Source organism: Petaurus breviceps, unplaced genomic scaffold, assembly GCF_028583685.1.
Source record: "Petaurus breviceps papuanus isolate PSGF00001 unplaced genomic scaffold, PetGlider_PUasm1.0 685, whole genome shotgun sequence".
NCBI classification, from domain to species: domain Eukaryota; kingdom Metazoa; phylum Chordata; class Mammalia; order Diprotodontia; family Petauridae; genus Petaurus; species Petaurus breviceps.
In genome coordinates this window covers 6,022,354-6,040,055 of record NW_027186455.1, presented here as the reverse complement: position 1 = coordinate 6,040,055, position 17,702 = coordinate 6,022,354, and the positions used below count along the sequence as shown (strand labels likewise).

At 41.6% G+C, this 17,702-nt stretch overlaps 2 protein-coding genes across 3 annotated transcripts in view; one reads left to right on the top strand and one right to left on the bottom strand.

Moving 5' to 3' along the window:
• Window positions 1-10,852, top strand: part of PFDN1 (prefoldin subunit 1) — a 71,705-nt gene extending 60,853 nt beyond the window's left edge. Inside the window, exon 4 of the mRNA XM_069104357.1 lies at window positions 10,469-10,852. Within this exon, the coding sequence (XP_068960458.1) occupies window positions 10,469-10,552 (84 nt within the window). The 3' untranslated portion in view covers window positions 10,553-10,852. The remainder of the gene's footprint in view (window positions 1-10,468) is intronic.
• Window positions 10,853-12,923: 2,071 nt separating this feature from the next.
• The window catches only part of CYSTM1 (cysteine rich transmembrane module containing 1), a 107,664-nt gene continuing 102,885 nt past the window's right edge, over window positions 12,924-17,702 (bottom strand). For both annotated transcript variants that reach the window (XM_069104359.1, XM_069104358.1), the window contains exon 3: window positions 12,924-13,423. In XM_069104359.1, the coding sequence (XP_068960460.1) occupies window positions 13,317-13,423 (107 nt within the window). In that variant the 3' untranslated portion in view covers window positions 12,924-13,316. The remainder of the gene's footprint in view (window positions 13,424-17,702) is intronic.

Genomic DNA, 17,702 nt, shown 5'->3' with positions numbered 1-17,702 from the left:
TCTCTTTCAATTCATCTTTGTATGTCATGGAAGCTATTCCATTCTTGTAGTAGTAGGCCTTATTTTTCTCTAAGCCTCAGTGTCTTCATCTGTAAAATGGGGATTGGGCTAAAGGATCTCTATGGTCCCTTCTAGCTTTTACATTATCTGGATTCTTTTGGTTTATGACTATCTTTATTTAGTTACCACGCAAGCATTCCCTGCACATCTGTCTGGCTTTAACCTTTGAGTCAGCTATACCTTACCTGCTAGGAATGCAAGGTGTTGTCCTCACTTCCTCTCTCCATAAGGCACACCCTCTTCTCCTTGCCTACAAACTAAACGTGGGATAACAGTGCTGGTTTGAATATCTTGCTCCTCTCTCTGGACCAAAACAAACAATTTTAGACCATCTGAAGTAGTAGAAAGTTTGTTTTTAATTCGATCATTTGGCTTTGAAATAATCTTTCAGAATAGATTTTTTTTCTTTAGCTTTGGATACTTTAAAACTAATAAAAAATGAGTGGTGAAAAACTTCATGCACAATCTTTGCTTTTACTGAGTATCTTCATTTTACACTGCAAATGTATTCTATTTTCATAGAAGATGGGACTATGCAGAAATCCTTCTAATTAAATTGTAATCTTTAATAGGAAAGAAGTAATGATTCTAGCATTTAGTTGCTGGGTAGTAATGATAATAGAAATCTAGCATACATTTATATAGTTCTTTACAGTTTACAAAGTGCTTTCCTAACAATAACTCTATGAAGTAGAAAGTAGAGTGTTATTCCCATTTTATAGATCAAGACACAAAGGCTGAAAGTTAAGTGATTTGTTAAAGTGATGGAGCCAGGACTTGATTCCAGGTTTCTGGACTCCTAAGTCCACATTAAGCTGTAGATGACATGACATGACATGAGATATGCTATATTAATACTGGTGATAATGCCCTTTACAAACCCTGTCTGACATGTGCTCTCTGACTTTCTGGTGGCCATTATACCAAATGCTGTAAGAACTGTGATTTCTTTTTATTTTTTAATTTTAATTTTATTTTAAGCAATTGGGGTTAAGTAACTTGCTCAAGGTTACACGGCCAGTTATTTTGTGGGGGTGCCAAGTATCTGAGGCCAGAACCAATCCTGGGTCTCCCAACGCCGGGGCCGGAGCTCTTACTCACTGCGCCACATGGCTGCCCCAGAACTGTGATTTCTTCAGCAGAGGTCACTCCAGGTGTGAGCCAACTCTCCATTAACTTTGATATTAAATAAATTCTAGAGAGCTGCCTGAGGCACAGAGATCAAATAACTCGCCCTTGAGCTCAAAGCTAGCAAGTATCAGAGGGATACTTTGAACTCATGTCTTCTGGACTCTGAACCCCATATACTATGCATGAAACCCAACTAATAACAGGTGCTTTTTAAGTGCTGGAGATTCCTAACTGCAGGCATTAATCATGTGTAGTCTGGATGGCTTCCTTTATTTAGTATCCTCCATAGCACTACAGACTCTCTACTTCTTTGTTCAGATGAAATCTGCCAAGTTTGAACCTGTGCAAAACTCAGTTTCTACAAAGAATTGGATTTAAAATGTTTGCCCTGTTTGCCTGTAATGCTACTCGGAGAGTTCCTAGCTCTCATTCAGAATATTTGAGAAGTTCTCTAATGTAAGTTGCAAAAGCTTCAGAGATAAGAACAAGAAATATAATACAAATTCCAGAGGACAGTTTTATATCAAAATTACCCTCCGGGAACTTTGGCATTTGTTTGCTCTCTTTATTGAAGCATACTTCTGACTTGCTGGAGCACAGTTCCCTCTTCCGTATGTGCAACTGTCTTCGCCTGTTAGAATGTCAGCTGATTGAGGGCAGGAACTGTACCCTTTTGTATTTATCTCTATATCCCTGCATACAGTTTGGCACAAAGTTAGTGCTTAACAGGTGTTTTTTCCTTTATTTATTTCATTCAAAATGGTACTCCTTTCAGTGATTCAGATTGCAAACCATTCACACCTTATCCTTCTTTGAGGAATTTAGATGGCCAGCTTTGAAAAATCATTTCATTTTAGAGGTAGAAATAACTGGATCCCAAAAAGGTTGAGTGAGTTGCTCGAGGTCACATAGCTAGTGTCAGGCAGGACTTGAATCCAAACCATCTGACTCCAGAGCCAAGTGCTCTTTCCAGTATATATTTCCATTATTATTAATGATCTTGATCATTTTTTCTTCAGGTCTTCTAATTCAACCTAACAAAAATCTCTTTTTCAGCACCCCTGACAAGTAGTCATCCAGCCTTTGCTTGAACACTTTGTAATGGGGACTATAATATTTTTCAGGATAACCTGTTCCATGGTTGACTAGCTCTTAACTGTTAGACAGATTTTTCATTATATTGAGCTGAAATGTGCCTAAACCACTACAATTAAGGAGAGATTATTTTTATATCCATCGGGCCTATTTCTGCCCACTGAAGCAACACTGGACCACAATCCTTCCTTCCTCGTGACAGCCATCTGAAAATAGGAACAATAATACCTGAAATACTACATCAGGGGGTTGTTGTGAAAAAAGCACTATATAATTTTAGTTACCATTTTTGTTTTTTAAATAATTTCTGTCTAGTAACACATTTCTGGAGTCATTGTTTCTTTCATGGTTCAGTGGGTAGACCCAAGTTTACATCTGACCTCATATTCTTTTTTAGCTTTGTGACCTTGGGCAAGTCACTCATCTGCTGTTTGCCATAGTTTCCTCTTCTGTAAAATGGGAATAATAATAGTACCTCCCTCCCAGGGTTATTGTGAGGATCTGATGAGATGTTTGTAAAGTGCTTCATTGTCATTGTAGGTGCTATATAAATATTTGTTTTCTTGCTCCTTCCTTTCTTTCTTGTTACAGTATGCAAAATGTCAGAATTTCTATTTTGTTCTATTCCCCTCCAAATCTTATATATTTGAAGACAGGCTTTTCATCATTTCCTGTGTCATAATTTCCAGACCTTTTACCATCCTATTTGTTCTTCTCTGGATGCATTCAGTGTTTTCAGTGACTCAATGTATGGCACCTAGCAGGCATTTATTAAAGCACTTACTATGTGCCAGGCATTTTGCTAAGTGCTGCGGAAAAGACAAAAGACAGCCCCTACTCTTACAGAGCTTGCAGCCTAAATGAAGGAGACAACATAAAAAAAACAAAAACCCAGCAACTAACTACGTACACAGAAAATATATTCATTATAAATTATAGATCAAAGATGCTAGCATCATGGGAGATCACGAGAGGCTTTCTGAAGAAGGTGGAAGCCAGGAGGCAGAGATGAGGAAGAATATCCCAGACATGGGGGACAGCCAGAGAAAATACCCGAGGGCGGGAGATAGAATGTCTTGTGCAAGGAACAGCTGGGAGACCAGCGTCACTGGGCTGCAGAGTACATAGTAGGTAGCGGGGGAGAAGACTGGAAAAATAGGAGGGGAAGATGGGGACACAATATTTCCCTTAGGTGTTCAGAATCAACAGAGACACATTCTGTAGCTTCTTACAGGATCTTCTGTAGTTCAGGCTTCATAACTACCTACCTCACAAGTACATTGTATGGAAAATGCCTTGTAAAAAAAAATTTTTTTTTGGAGGGGGGAAAGCAGGGCAATTGGGGTTAAGTGACTTGCCCAAGGTCACACATCTAGTTAAGTGTCAAGTGTCTGAGGCTGGACTTGAACTCAGGTCCTCCTGACTCCAGGGCTGGTGCTCTATTCACTGTGCCACCTAGCTGCCCCAAACCTTAATATATTATTTAAGTGTGGATTGTTATTATATGTCCTCTGGTGCATTTGTAGAATTTTAGCACTTATGTGTCCTTTAATGTGGCTTTCGAGCTTTACATTGGATTTTGAAAAATCCCTTTTAGGGAGCAGCGAGGAGATGACATGTGGCACCAGAGAGGCAGTCCTTCATGGGAAAATGGAAATTTTAAAAATGTACTTTCCCAGCTTTCTCCTCCTCCAGCAGGTGCAAAGGCTGAGTAGTGGCTTAGCAATGGCTCTGTCAGTAATGGTAGCCAGTGAGCGATAACCTTATTCAGCTTGATGTTCTGCTACCTTTGATAGTTGTAATTGTATGAAAGGATAGAGAATGAAATGACTAGTTAAGTTTCTTGTGACACAAAGTTACACTTAGTCCCTGTTCTTTAGATCATAGGTCATGGAATCAGATCCATAGCTGGGAGGGGGCCTCAGAGGCCAGCTAGCACAGCCACGTTTCACAAATGAGGGAACTGAGGAAGGTTGACTTTCCCAAGGGCACGTGTGTACTATTAGAGGTTGGGATTTGAACTCGGACTTCTTACTGCAGAGACAGTTTTTGTTTCATTTGTTTTGTTATTGGAAAAGGTGGCACAGTGGCTCCTTTCTGGCTAAATGCTTTTAAGCCCTCTCCAGTGGATCACCTACATTCACTTTCTCTTTGGTACTTACAGTGATCTCTCAGTCTTTTTGAGCTATAGAATGGTACTTGACAAGTTTGTTGTAGATGATGAGTTCTCTAGGTTAACCACAGTCTCAAGAAGCTTTTTAGGGATAGGTCTATTCTGTAGAGTGAACTCATGCCGCAGTTTGTTTGGATCTGAAATGAGTTAAGATCTCATTCCTTTCCTAATTTCATTCTGACTACCTTGCCACATTCTACCCTTTTGGGCTCTAAATGGTTATATCTGTCCTCATTCTCAGAGCTTTGCAGTATGCTGACCTGCCCATGACTGTTTCCATTTCCTATCTTTTTAGACTTTCTCATTTCCGCATTTGGTTTTTTGCCACATGCATCTCCTCACTGAAAAACAATCTTCCACTTTTTTTTGTTGCTGTTGCCAATAAGGTGTGCCTTCTGAACCTTTAGGCAAATCTTGGTTTGTTGCTAAAGTGATTAAGCTGATTCATTCATGTACGCTGCAGACACCATCTTTTAATGAATTAACTGCTGTACCATTCCACAGAATGGGAAGAAAGCATAAAAACAGCAAGGAGAAAACCAAGTTAATTTTTGGTGAGAGTAAGGGCGATCTGGCTTATTAATTCTAGAGGTTACTCAGGTGAGGGATAGGATAGAAACATAGAACAGAAAAAAAGAGGGTTTTAAGATGTACGCCCACCCCCATCTGACTCATATATCCCATGATTAGCCTTCAAGGAATAAAATGGAAGAAGTATTAAGTTTAGAAAGGAAAGAGCTCCTAGAAAAAGAAGCCCACTGAGACAATATCACAAGATAAGTTACATCAGGATTCTATTTGAGAAATTGTGTCGTAGTAGAACAGTTCTAGAGGCTTCAGCCTCTTCCTTCATAAGAAGATTCCAGTTGTAAGAATGAAACCCCAGCCCTCTGCATGATGACTCTTAGAAAAAGGAACCACAGGCTGATGAGCAATGACTTCAAGAATGTCCATTTCCCCTTGATCACATTGATCCCCCACAGGAAATCTCAGTATTTCATGTCAAGACATAAGGCCTTGTGAAGACGTCAGTGCACCCAGAGGTTTGTGGTTTCTGGTCGTTTGATGCCAATCAGAACTTGCTGAAGAAAAGGGTTTATCTGTCTGTGAGAATTATGCTTAAGTATGTCAGCCATGTGCTATAATAAAGAGAGCAAATCATTTCCAATACTCAGAAGGATAATCTTGATGTAGAGTGCCTTCTGGGGTTTGTACAGTACTCCTTGCTCCCTTGGATTTTGTAGCCTTTGCAGCTGACTTTAGGTGGAAGTGTTCTTCGAGTGTTTCTTAGACCAACACTCAAGGGGAATTGGAATGGTATTTTGGGAGTCCACTTGGAGTTTATATTTCTTTATGATGAAATGCTAATAACTTGCAGGGTCCCCCTTTTCCCCATGGGAGTAAGGTTTTGATTTTGCCAATAGTTTTCCACAATTTTTGAAGTAGTCATTTTCAGCAAATATTAAATTCGTGCTATGGCAGCTAGGTGGCACAATGGACAGAGTACTGGGCCTGGAGTCAGGAAGACTCATCTTCCAAAATTCAAATCTGGCGTCAGACACGTCCTTGCTCTGTGACCCTGGACAAGTCACTTAACTTTCCCCCTTAGTTTCCTCATCTGTAAAATAAGCTGGAGAAAGAACTGGCAAACCACTCTAGTATCTTTGCCAAGAAAACCCTAAATGGGGTCATGAAGAGTCAGACATGACTGAAATTGAACAACAACTACAGTGCGCTTAGAAGTGTATACACTATGGGCTATCTGAAACACTGAAGACCATTTCTAGGAAGAGAGTATTGAAGGGGGCAGTATGAGAGAGGTCCATTTATCTCTTCAATACACACATGCATTTAGTCATCAGGAAATCAGTGGGGCACTTTTCCTGATAGTTAAATGAATGTGGAGCATGCATTTAAAACCTTCAGCTTTAAATCTGAGTAAAATTAGTAGAGACTTTGATAGATGGAATTGTGAAAAATATGATATTGTATATAGAGAAGTGGATTATGAAGTTGTTTGTTCCTTTACCTGAAAACATTGTTTGCAACATCAGTATGAAGAATCCTATTAGGGTAAAGGGGGACTGGTTACATTTAATTTCAGAGGACAAAAAAAAGTTACATACTTTTTTTTTTTAAAGCAGTTGGGGTTAAGTAACTTGCTCAAGGTTACACGGCCAATTATTTCTGGGTGAAGTTATATATTTTTACCTTGAAACCACGTGGTGATTGTTAGTGACCATAAGGAAAATTATACAGAGCAGAATTTTTATCTCTTAATTGTACAGTTTTAAGAGCAAATGAATGGTGGAAATTACTCCAAGAAATGGGATGTTTGCATCCATTTAGTAGATGATTGCTGAAAGACACACTTTTATTCAGTGAAGTACTGAGACATTAACTGAAGGACCTGAGTTTCTTTTTCTACCTCTGATATTTCTGCTTAAGCCAGTTACAAACTAATCTCTAAATAGAACCTCTGACTCAAATAGTAGAATTACATAGCCCAGTTGTTCTCGTGTGTATTCAGCTGTGTTTAGTGCTTTTTCTTCTCATAAGTACAGGTCAGATAAAGGGCCAGAGGGTACAGCTGTGTTAGTCCTTATTTGGGAGTTCCCAGTAATGATGTGACAGAGGGAACATACTATGGATACGTTATAATGTCTGAAGTTAGGGGAGGCCATTTCTAGCCATATTCATTCCCAGAAGAGTTGAATTAGGAGGTTTGCTGGAATCTTCCTCATATTGCCATCTGTGGGATTGAGTAATCCCTGGTTAGCCAGATAGGGCTTGTCTAATCTGCTGTCCCAGTCTGTGTGGGTTGGGTACATTAAAGGACTCATTGCAGGAGGAGGTAGCAAGTATATCCCCATGACCATTACATATGTATTTGCTTTTTAAAGAGATGTCTCAATAGCTATCTTTTTTTAGCTTTGGAGATGATTTTAGGAGATACCACTGCAACCATTGATCATCCCTTTGGTGACTCTTAAGTAAAGTCTTTTAAGAATCATTTTTTTTTCAGTTAATGAAAATCTGCCTTCTCTCTCTCTTATTTTATCCCTTTCCAGCCTCTTTCTTTAGCTGAAAAAGAAAAACCCTTATAACACTTATGCATACAATTGAGTAAATTCTACTGCTTTTATTCTTGGGACTCTGATTTCCATTATATAGACTTTTGGGGGATACTTATATGGGCTATATTGTTAGAAGCATAATTAAGATGTGCAGTGGGGTGTTGATTCCCACCATCTCTAGGAAGAGGTTGTGACAATTTGATGTGAAAAGAAATGTAGTGTAGAAAACTGTTCGGCATAAGAACAGCATGTAGAGGTCTAGCAGTCTCCCAATTGCACTCAGCCGCGCTGGTCTCTGACTCACTGACCCCTGTACTACTGAGACCCACGCGATGCCCAGATGGCACATGGCAGTGTCTCTGAGCTGCGACTCCCATTCTCTGCAACACATTCTTTAGTGATGTGTCAGGAGTTATTTATATTAAGCTCCTTTTTTTACTCATCAAAAGCAAAGTCTAAGGGTTGTTTATCTTTCCTTAGCTAACAGAGGAAGTCTAAATTCCCACCGTGATATGGCACTGATATGTCTGTATCATGTTTAGTCATGTAATTAGATGAAAATCCTTAGTGACAGTAATACATTTGCAGCCCCTACATGATCATCATGATCACTGTAAAATATTTATTAAGCCTTTTGTTCAAGGTCTTGTTGGGGTACAGAAAGTAGATGCATTAAAGATAAAGGCATTTGAGACCTGGAGTGGATAGACAGGACACTGGGACCCAGGACAAAAGGTACAGAATTTACACAAGTACATATAGACATTATAATACTCAACACTGTGGGCAAATGCCTAAATAGTTAGAGTGGTAGGATAGGAGGCAGGATTGGGGTGGTCTTGGGGAGAAGTGAACTTGATTAAGGGAAAAAAGGCAAAGTATTCCTGAAAAGGTAGGTTTTTTTAAGGAGTTATTTCCCTTTGCCCTAATTAGTGCCTGTGCTTCATGCCAGATAGTTAATTAACTGACAGGTTTTATTTTGCATTACAGAATTCCAGGAATTTGGTTATAGAGTGTACCATTAATTTAGTGGGTGTGTCTGTGGAGAGAGGTTTATGTGTCCTCCCCTCCTTGGAGACGTCATGATCTGCTCATAGTATAGTACCTGGCACATAGTAGGCACTAATAAATATTTATTGCCTATCAAAGTTATAGGAAACCTTGGTTCTGCACTACTGATTCTGTGTCTATGAGCTAGTTCTCAGCCTCTGTGGGAAAAAGAAACAACAAAAAAAACAAGCCAAAACTCAGTACTTTTGCATCCTAGCCAATGAGTCTCTTAGAGATATATTTATTTAAATTCTGAGCATATTTATAGAGAAATACAAAGTGACGAGTTCATCTTGCTTATGAAAAGTCTCTGACCCAAGCCATTTCACTTAGAATTTATAGGTTCAAGAACAAAGACAGAATTCCATAGTCACAACTTAACAAGGGCAGAGTCTTTGATTAATCATATAGTACAATTGTAACCTTAAATACACCATGAAGAATCATTCCCCCAAACTCTTTAGCCCAGTCTAGGGCAGGGAAAGGGGTGCTGCACTTGCATGTGAGCCATTGCCCTGATCACTTTGAGGGAGGATTCTGTCCAGGGTTGATCCAGACCTCTTCCTTGACAAACTAGTGAGGCCTCAGTAAGAAGGAAGTAAAGAGATTTCACTGCTGGACTTTGTCTCCTCCATCTTAAGGACTGGTGAGGTATTCTGGTCAAGTCAGGACAAAGACTTCAGACAGTGAGAAAGTGTTCTAAAGAGGGGATGGCTAGGGAGGAGTCTTCTTGTGCCTCGGTTTTCTCATTATCTGGATGGATTTCCCAGTTCATCATGGGGTTGGTTTGAAGACTATTTTTTAAATATCTCCAGATATCTGAATTTCTTGAGGATGGCAGCATCATTGGGACTGGGTTGTAAAAAAAGTTCAAATCCCGGGAAATGGTGATGAGCGTTAAGTAGTTTTTGTTTCTATTATCTAGAGTTTTCGATTAGAGAAGGGGATGGAGACATTTGGAATGTCCATAGGGTAGTAGACCTCCTTAGTTAGATCTTTTTAATGTGGCCTTTGAAGGAAAAGGCTGGGAGAAAGAGTTCTGTAGCCAGAAGACTCAAAAAAATAAATTTCCGAAGGTTGCTTTAAACTCATAGTTGTCTATTGGTCTTTGCTGTAGATTTCTGGCATGTGGTAATTTAATTAGTAGATTTCAGCTTTGAATGATAAGTTTTGGTAGTGAGGTGTGGTATAACTCTCACTCTGAGACCAGCTGGTCTCCCCCGGCACAGCTTCTAGTGCTGCTGATGCCACTGCATTCATCAGGCGCCTGGCCCAGGTCATGGAAAACCTTGAGAGGAGACAGTCTGCTGTGGGGCAGGAGCTTTGTCCTGGAATTTCCTGGCCTTTGTCTGCTACAGCTTCAGTGTTTCGAGACACTTGTTTTTAGTGTTAACTTCCTTCTGGGGAAAGAGTTGTGCTGCCAGTCTCCCAATCTGCACATTATATTTCCTGTGCCATGTAAACCCTTACTCCTGGTCAATCAGGCATTTACCTCTCCCAAACCCTTTTCTGCTGTAGCTTTGGTTAGGCACTTAAAAGTTACTTTGAATTTCTTTAACTTCTTCCAAGTCTTCCTCCCCATGTTGGGCAAACTTTCTTTTGGGAAAAGCAGTTCCCATTATTACTCAGGCCCCCCGAGTCAGAACCTTCAGGCATGGCATGGGGGGGGCATTGAGAAGACAAGGTTCTGGGGAATAGAGGCAGCTGGCCCCATCAAAGCTCCCAATGCTTTTACTAGAGGCAGGTGAAGACACGTACCAAACCTGATATGGCTTGAAGTAAGCTGGACATCTTTGCAGTCCCAAGGGACAAATGTCACCATTGTCCATCAAAGGGTTGCCAGCACCCTGATTCTAATTGTATTTTTCCCTTCACTTTACAGCAGAGAAAATCATACCTCGAGCGCAGTGTGAAGGATGCAGAGGACAACATTCGGGAAATGCTGATGGCCAGAAGGGCACAGTAAAAAGTGTGAGAAAACCTTTATTCCACCCCCCTTCCTCTGCCCCTCTTGGGTGGGACAGAGCTGCAGACTCTGGAATGCTTTAACCTGACGGACATTTTGGAAACTTTTGCTTTTGTTTGGAATATTGTTAAGCTGCTGCCTTCATTCCCAGCACCTCTGGCTGAGCCAACTGCATCTCCTTGGCCTGGGGCTTGATCACGACCTGCGGAGGGGAGAGCTCTGGGCAAAGGAGGTACCCCCTGCCCAAAGACTCCAATGTTACCATTTTTGTTTAACAAATAAAAGCTATCCATCCCCTTCTTCCAAGTCTGCTTTTCCTATTACTAAACGGGTTTTGCTGCTCAGAGGATGGGAGGGAAAGGTATTTTTGATGCTTCTATAATCAAGATTTCTTGCTATCCCAGTTTCTTCTATGGAATCTCATTACTTCCTCAGCTTTTGTCCCATGGCTTCCTTCTCTCATGTTTAACTGTCTCTTCTCATTCTCATTTTATTTTCCTAGGCCTGTTTCCACATCTGCAAAATGGGAAGGTTGACCTGAAGTTTCCTTCAGCTTTAACATTTTATTCTGATCCTTCCAAGAGAATGAGATCTTTCTATTCTCTGATGATTCTCCTTTATCTCTACCTATAATCTCCACTCTTTTTTGTTGCCTTGAGTAAATCTTTTCCCTATCCTGCTTCTGAATATAGCATATGAAAGGGAATAGAGTGAGGGGTCCACTTACCCAGATTAATAAAGTGACTTCATTTTTACACTGGAATATTTTCAGATTTTGCACCCTTGTGACTATGGGGAATGAAAATAAGGTTGTGATAGATTTTCCAGCAGCGGCCCTATGCTGGAGTTGGGGCCTCCCAGCATCAAACAGGACTTGGTGGTGTAGACAGCAAGACCTAAGGCAAAGGCTGCAGTAAAATCATGGGGAGGCTGTTAGGTGTCTCCCAGGAAAGGCTGGAGTCCATAGTCATCTTCTTTACACAGTGAGCCTCTTGACTCTGTGATGCCCTTGTCAATGTTGGGAAATTATGTTGGAGGCTGTGAAGGTGGGCTTTCTCAACCCTTCTTCTGAATAAGGAAAAGACCTTACTTACAGAGTAGGAATCACTTCTCTGCACTCACCTCCGTAAGGATTTTGATTTTAATAGTTCTACCAGAAGGGCTGCCTCCAGGTAATGATCAAGCTCCACTCTCGAGATTGAGCTGGTTCCTGCTGCTTTGCCTCATGAGTGGTGGTTTAGGGCCACCTACTGGCCAGAGATGGGATATACACTGTAACTTGGTAATACTACTTAGGGATCAGATTACCACAGGGCAGATGTTTTTGCTATAGTGTTTAGAGCAGGGACCTTGTTTTCTCTCTGGGTATCTGGAGGCTTCCATCTTGAGAATGAAAAGCAAACCCCACTTAGCCACATACTCTTTTACTTAAGGTATTATAAGGGTCAGTGTCACATCTGAAGCAGCATGCCAGCCATTAAGCTCCAGGGGTTTGGGAAAGAAACTGCAGACAATCAGGAGTGGGGGGTGGGGTGGGGCCTGCACAAGCCCTAGAGAGAAACAGAGGTTAATGTCAGAGGTCAAGAAAGGAGTAAACACCCTGACTGAGGCTGGGACAGTGTCTGTTATTCCTGACACAGTATATTTGAGTAGCAATCTGCAAAGCAGGTTACATCCCCTACTAACTTTATTTGATTCTGTGAGGTGGACAGGTGCCTTTTTTACAGATGAGGAAACAGATGTTATGTGATTTGCCTAGTCACCCAGCATAGTTAGTGATAGGGTGAGAATCCAGGTCTTCCTGACTTTCCCTAGCCTTTGCTCTTTGCACTCTGACATATAATATGCCTGGTGCTGTGAGGTGGCTGAGCAAAAAGCATACTAGCTGGACCTGCAAAAGCAAGGGGGAAGTCCGGAGACCTGGGATTGAATCCGGGTTCAGACACTCAGCACCCACCCGGAAATAACTGCTGCCTGAGGAGCTCTGTTACTGGTCTTAGGCACTAATGTGGTGGAAAGGACACTTTGCTTCATCCTAGCCTACCACCCAGCTTGGTGCTAGTGATAACCAACCCAGAAAGGTGAAGTGTCTCTCCTAGCTTCTAGATGGCAGCCACAAACTCAGTCATTAACTGGAAGCAGGTCAGTGATGAAAATTTTTTAAAATTGGTCCTAGTTTTCAAATGATCAAGACAAATGGAGAGAAGTAGTTTTGGAATCTAAGCATATACATACACTACTTAGTTTTCAGTGTGTGCCTAAAATATTATCCACAAACGTGCATATAAACATAAGAGAAATTCTTACTAATGAAAAGATACAAGGCTCTGATTTTTGGTCTTATCTTGAATTGCACGAATACAAACATTAGGACTTTTGAAAAATTTATTGACAAGGGAATATTGAAACAATAATTAGAGAGTTAGGAAAGAAATCATTCAGTGGCTCATTTTGTTGCATATTTTGCCACTGCCATGAACAGTACAATTTAAAATGATAAATATAAATTTCATATTCAAGCCTTTGGCCAAAATCATTTAGCACATTTGTTGAAGTATGACAAAAAAATTAGAAAATGAACATTAAAAAGATCATGTCACTAAATTAAACAGCAAAAATCACTATTAATCTAGGATTCCATTATGCTGTAGTTGAGATATCTGTGCAGGACTTGTCATTCATTATAGCAATAGAAAGAGATCAGGACTTGGAACTCCATCAATCGAGGATACAAAGCCTTCTGGTGAGAGGAGGTTGAGGCTGTTCAAGTTAGCATGTCCCAAAGGCAACAGCAACAGAGAGCAGTCCAGCAAGCTGTGAGGCAGGTAGCTTGGCCTGTGTCATCCCGTCTTTGGTCTTCCACCACATACACTGGGGGAGAAAGAGAGAAAGGGTAAGAAAAAAATGCAATCTAAGTCTTAATGAATGTATCTTGGAGTACCTAGTAGAAACAGCAAAGCCCTAGCCTTGCCCGCTTACTAGTTTCTAAACTGGCGATTGTTAATGAATGTGAGTTTCCACATACAGACAAAACAGCTAATGTCCCGTCATTAGGTACTCTTAGGCACCCTTCAAAGGGAGAGACAAATAACAAATTGCAACACAGTTATTATAATAAAAGGGTGATTTTTAATTCTGAATGAGCATTAATTAAACTGAGCCATATTCTCCACTAGTAAATTAATTCAGCTACTCATCTTTTCTCTTTTGTCTCTGCTCTATTTTTATCCCCCCCTCCCCCCTCCAATATCTCCTTTTGAGAGTTCTGGGTTACAGAAAAAGGAACAGCAACTGGAAAAAGTTATTTTATTATTGAGCCTCTTACAGTCTTCCAGCCCTCTTTTGATAGTGCTGTAGGGCTGGGGTTCTCACTAGTGGCCCCTTCAGCCCTGTGGTGAACAGTTTAAAGAAGGATTGCTAGAGCAACAGTTTTCAAAATGTGGTTCAGGGACCACTAGGGGCTCCTTGAGACCCTTTCAGAGGATGGGGTTGGGGGGAATACGAAGGCAGTGTCTGAGGTCAAAATTATTTTCATAAAACTTAAGGTATTTTAATTTCTAATAAGGTAAATATTGATACATTTAATTCATACCAATAAAAAGCTCTTGGGGGGAGGGGTGTCCTCAATAATTTTTTAAGAGTGATTAAGATCCTGAGAACAAAAAGTTTGAGATGTGCTGCTATATGGCCAGGTGTTCAGAACAGAAGTAAAGATCACAGAATACTTCCTCTGGGGATGGAATCCTGCATAGAAGGAGAATGTAAGGAAGGATTTTGGAGCATTTTCTCAGAATGCAAGTTTTCTTACTTCTGGCTCAGTGAATGACTCACCTCTCAGTAATATGTATCCACATAATGTGGCCATTCCAAAGCTGAATTCCAACAACCTATTTCATCCTCCTGCACTGAGCCATCAAGACCTCAGCCTCATCTTGCACAATTTGTTAGAATAAAATATTAACAAAGAACCTTTCAAGTACTCATGTATGGACAGTTTAACATGCTCTCTTTCTATAAACACTAAACTACTGACTGTTCCCTTTCTTGTGTATGACTGCTTGCTGGAACTTCAGGCAGAGCCTTTCCCTCCCCCTTCATCCCCAGAAATAGACTGCCTGATTTAAAAGCAGCCCTTTACCTATGATTCTAGCCAGAGGCTGGCTGGAAGCCGGGTCACCATGTAATGATCTCCATACATGGGCTCACCCCACAGCCCTGATTCCTGGATGACTCCACATTAGGGCTTTTATGGGTAGCCTTGGAAAAGGATCATTCCAGTTGCTTTATATGAGGCTAGACTGAAAGCTACCACTTCTATCCCAACCACTATCACTTGACATACAGGGAAGCATTCCTGTTGTTTGTCCTAAGGGAGGCATCTGCCCTCTTTCCTCTCCCTCCTCAACTTCAGTCAGTCATTCAACTGTGAGCTGCTTTATCAGGGAACTACTGTAACAAAAATCAGTAGTAAATGCAGACTGCTTAAGGGAGGCTGAGGCCTGTTTGCTACCATATATGTTTCTCATATCTGGTCTCCTTCAGTTTGGTCCAGTCTGATCACCTGTGTTTTGTGGACTTATATAATTTTTATGTGTAATATATTTTGAAATGGAGTATTACAAAGGTGGAAGCAGTTCAACCAGTGGCTATAGAGAGAAAGGCAGACTGAAAATATTGACATCCATTTACCAGAGGCAAGTTGGGAAGGCAGAAAAAATTTAATCTGCCCTGTACCTATGGATAACTTAGTCAAATATTTAACAAGTCGCAAAGTATCCAAATCCTTATTACAATTTTTAGCTTAAAGGTAGCCAGATACCTCCCATGAAAACCAAGGACAGATGGTGAACAGTGAAGCCAGACCACAAGTGAGGCTAAGTTAGTAGCAGCAGAGTATGAAAGAGAAAGACCAGGTCTGTGGGCCAAGAGGCACCTCCTTATTGTCCAGTTAGACTGACTCCCTGGCAACCTGATTACAATTACGTTTTAGCTTCTCAGCAGTCAATTATAACTAAAATAGGGCACGAGGGGACATCAAGGGAAATTCTGGTTGATGCTGATGACCTGGAAGGTCTGGGTAGGAAGTGCCCTGGGCTTCGGGAGGCAGGCGATGTTTTTGAACCTGCTCTTATTCTTCTGCCCCAATAAAACCTCTACTGCTGCCCCTGATGGGCAGATCTCAAATTTACACCCAATTTCCCCCACTGTTCTACCTACAGAGACCCGAAGTCACTACCTGCGAAGATGGGAAGGAAGGGTTAAGAGAGAAACCAGGACAAGGAAGTGAATTTCTGCTTCAGAACTCCAATATTACTACTTTCTTCAGAGCAAATAGACATGTAACCTGTTCTGCCAAACCATGGGTCTGTGAAGGGCACTTTCACTGGCTGTCATGTGGGCATCTTCCTGGCACTGATGATAACAGTGCTGTTGCTATCTATGGTAACTAGGAAAGAGAAAACTCGTAGCCCCAATTCCTCCTGGAGTTTGGTCTTGACTTCTAAGCAAAGGAATCTGGGGCAGCAGAGGGAACCAGTGGTCTAGTGGACGATGGGCAGAGATCTGAGCATCTAGCGAAGAAGCTTCCTCTATCGAAAGAGGTAGTGCTGTTTACTGAATTCCCTGAGAGGGTTCAGTCTTAATGCCATGTCCTCTCCCCAATGGAAAGAGGAAGGAGAAAAGGAGTAGGGGGGCCAAGAGAGCAGAAGCCGCTTCCTTTCTTTCTCCTCCATGCTAATAACCAGCACTCTCTGAAGAGTGCCCAGAAGGAAGAAAAGAGGGAGAGGTTAGCAGGCTTTGTATGGGTGATGCTTGGAATTAGAGCTGGGGTTGGAGGGGAATTCCAGATTTACTTGTGACTATTGATGTGATACCATCATGAGGCTAATTCTGGCTAGTGCTGTGCTGTCTCTTCCTTGTGGCTGTAGAGGCCTTGGGCTTGTCTTTTCCATGGTCCATATGTGATTCCTGCTCCACTGCTGCTCTAGGTTACTATCTACAAGATGCGTTATTATGGGTATTTTCCTGTTCCTGTATACTGGCCTTGGGAAGCAAGGGCTCTCAGCAACCTGACAGTGGTTACACTGGGGCCAGACTTAGGGTGGTCATCTGCTTTGCTTCTAAACTCACCATGTCCCCTCCTATCCCCTGCCTTCAGAAGGCTATGGCCCCCCACTAGCTTGCACAGCAGTGGCACATCACAGGGGAAGTGGAGCAGATACAATATGGCATATAGATATAGCAGAACAGCAAGTTCAGGAAGATAGCTCAGCATTGCCTAAGGCCTGAAGCTTGAAATCACCATTCCTAGCAAGAGATTTGGACTGAGCTAAGAACCAGCAGACCAAGTAGCATCAGGGGGCTGGCTATTAGGAAAGCAGGCCTTTGGGGCCGGCCTGGAGTCAGGAGGACCCGAGTTCGGTTCTGGCCTCAGACACTTAACACCCACACAAAACAACTAGCCGTGTAACCTTGGGCAAGTTACTTAACCACAATTGCCCTCCAAAAGGCAAAAAAAAAAAAAAATTTAGGAAAGCAGGCCTTTCCCTGGGGGTGTCAGTGTAACCACAGCAAGGAAAGAATCAAGCACTCTTTCTTTTAGGATTCTTCTGGTAGCTGATTACAGGCCCTTCTCTTAAGTACGGGGAGGTTGATAATAAGGGATATGTAATCCCTGCCAAAAACTATTCTCTAACAGAGACAAGACTCCTAGGCTGTAGTGAGCTTCCAGCTCTCTTCCCTGAGTTTAGTTTAATCACAGTCCTCTGCCCACCTTAATGCCTCATCCTAGAAGAGTTACAACTGGTCAAATAACCCAAATGGAAAGGGGAATGGGGAATAGACATCTTTCCTGGTTTCTGTTTAGCAGCCACCAGCTCCAGTTCCCTGAGTGGGGAGAAGTCCTACCTGGTAACTTTAAAGCTTTTGCCCTGATATGAAGTGATTAAGTGACTGGAATTGGTAAAGAAGCCAAAGGGGGCAGGCATGCTCTTTTCCAGCCTATTCTATTATTTTTCTGAATATGTTTCTTCCGTTACCCAGAAGAAAAAGCACATCAACACCAGGCAACACCAGGCCAGAGGCAGGGAGCAAATATGAACGCACACATACAGGAACAGAAATTCACGTGCACAGTGCTGCTCAGGGAAGC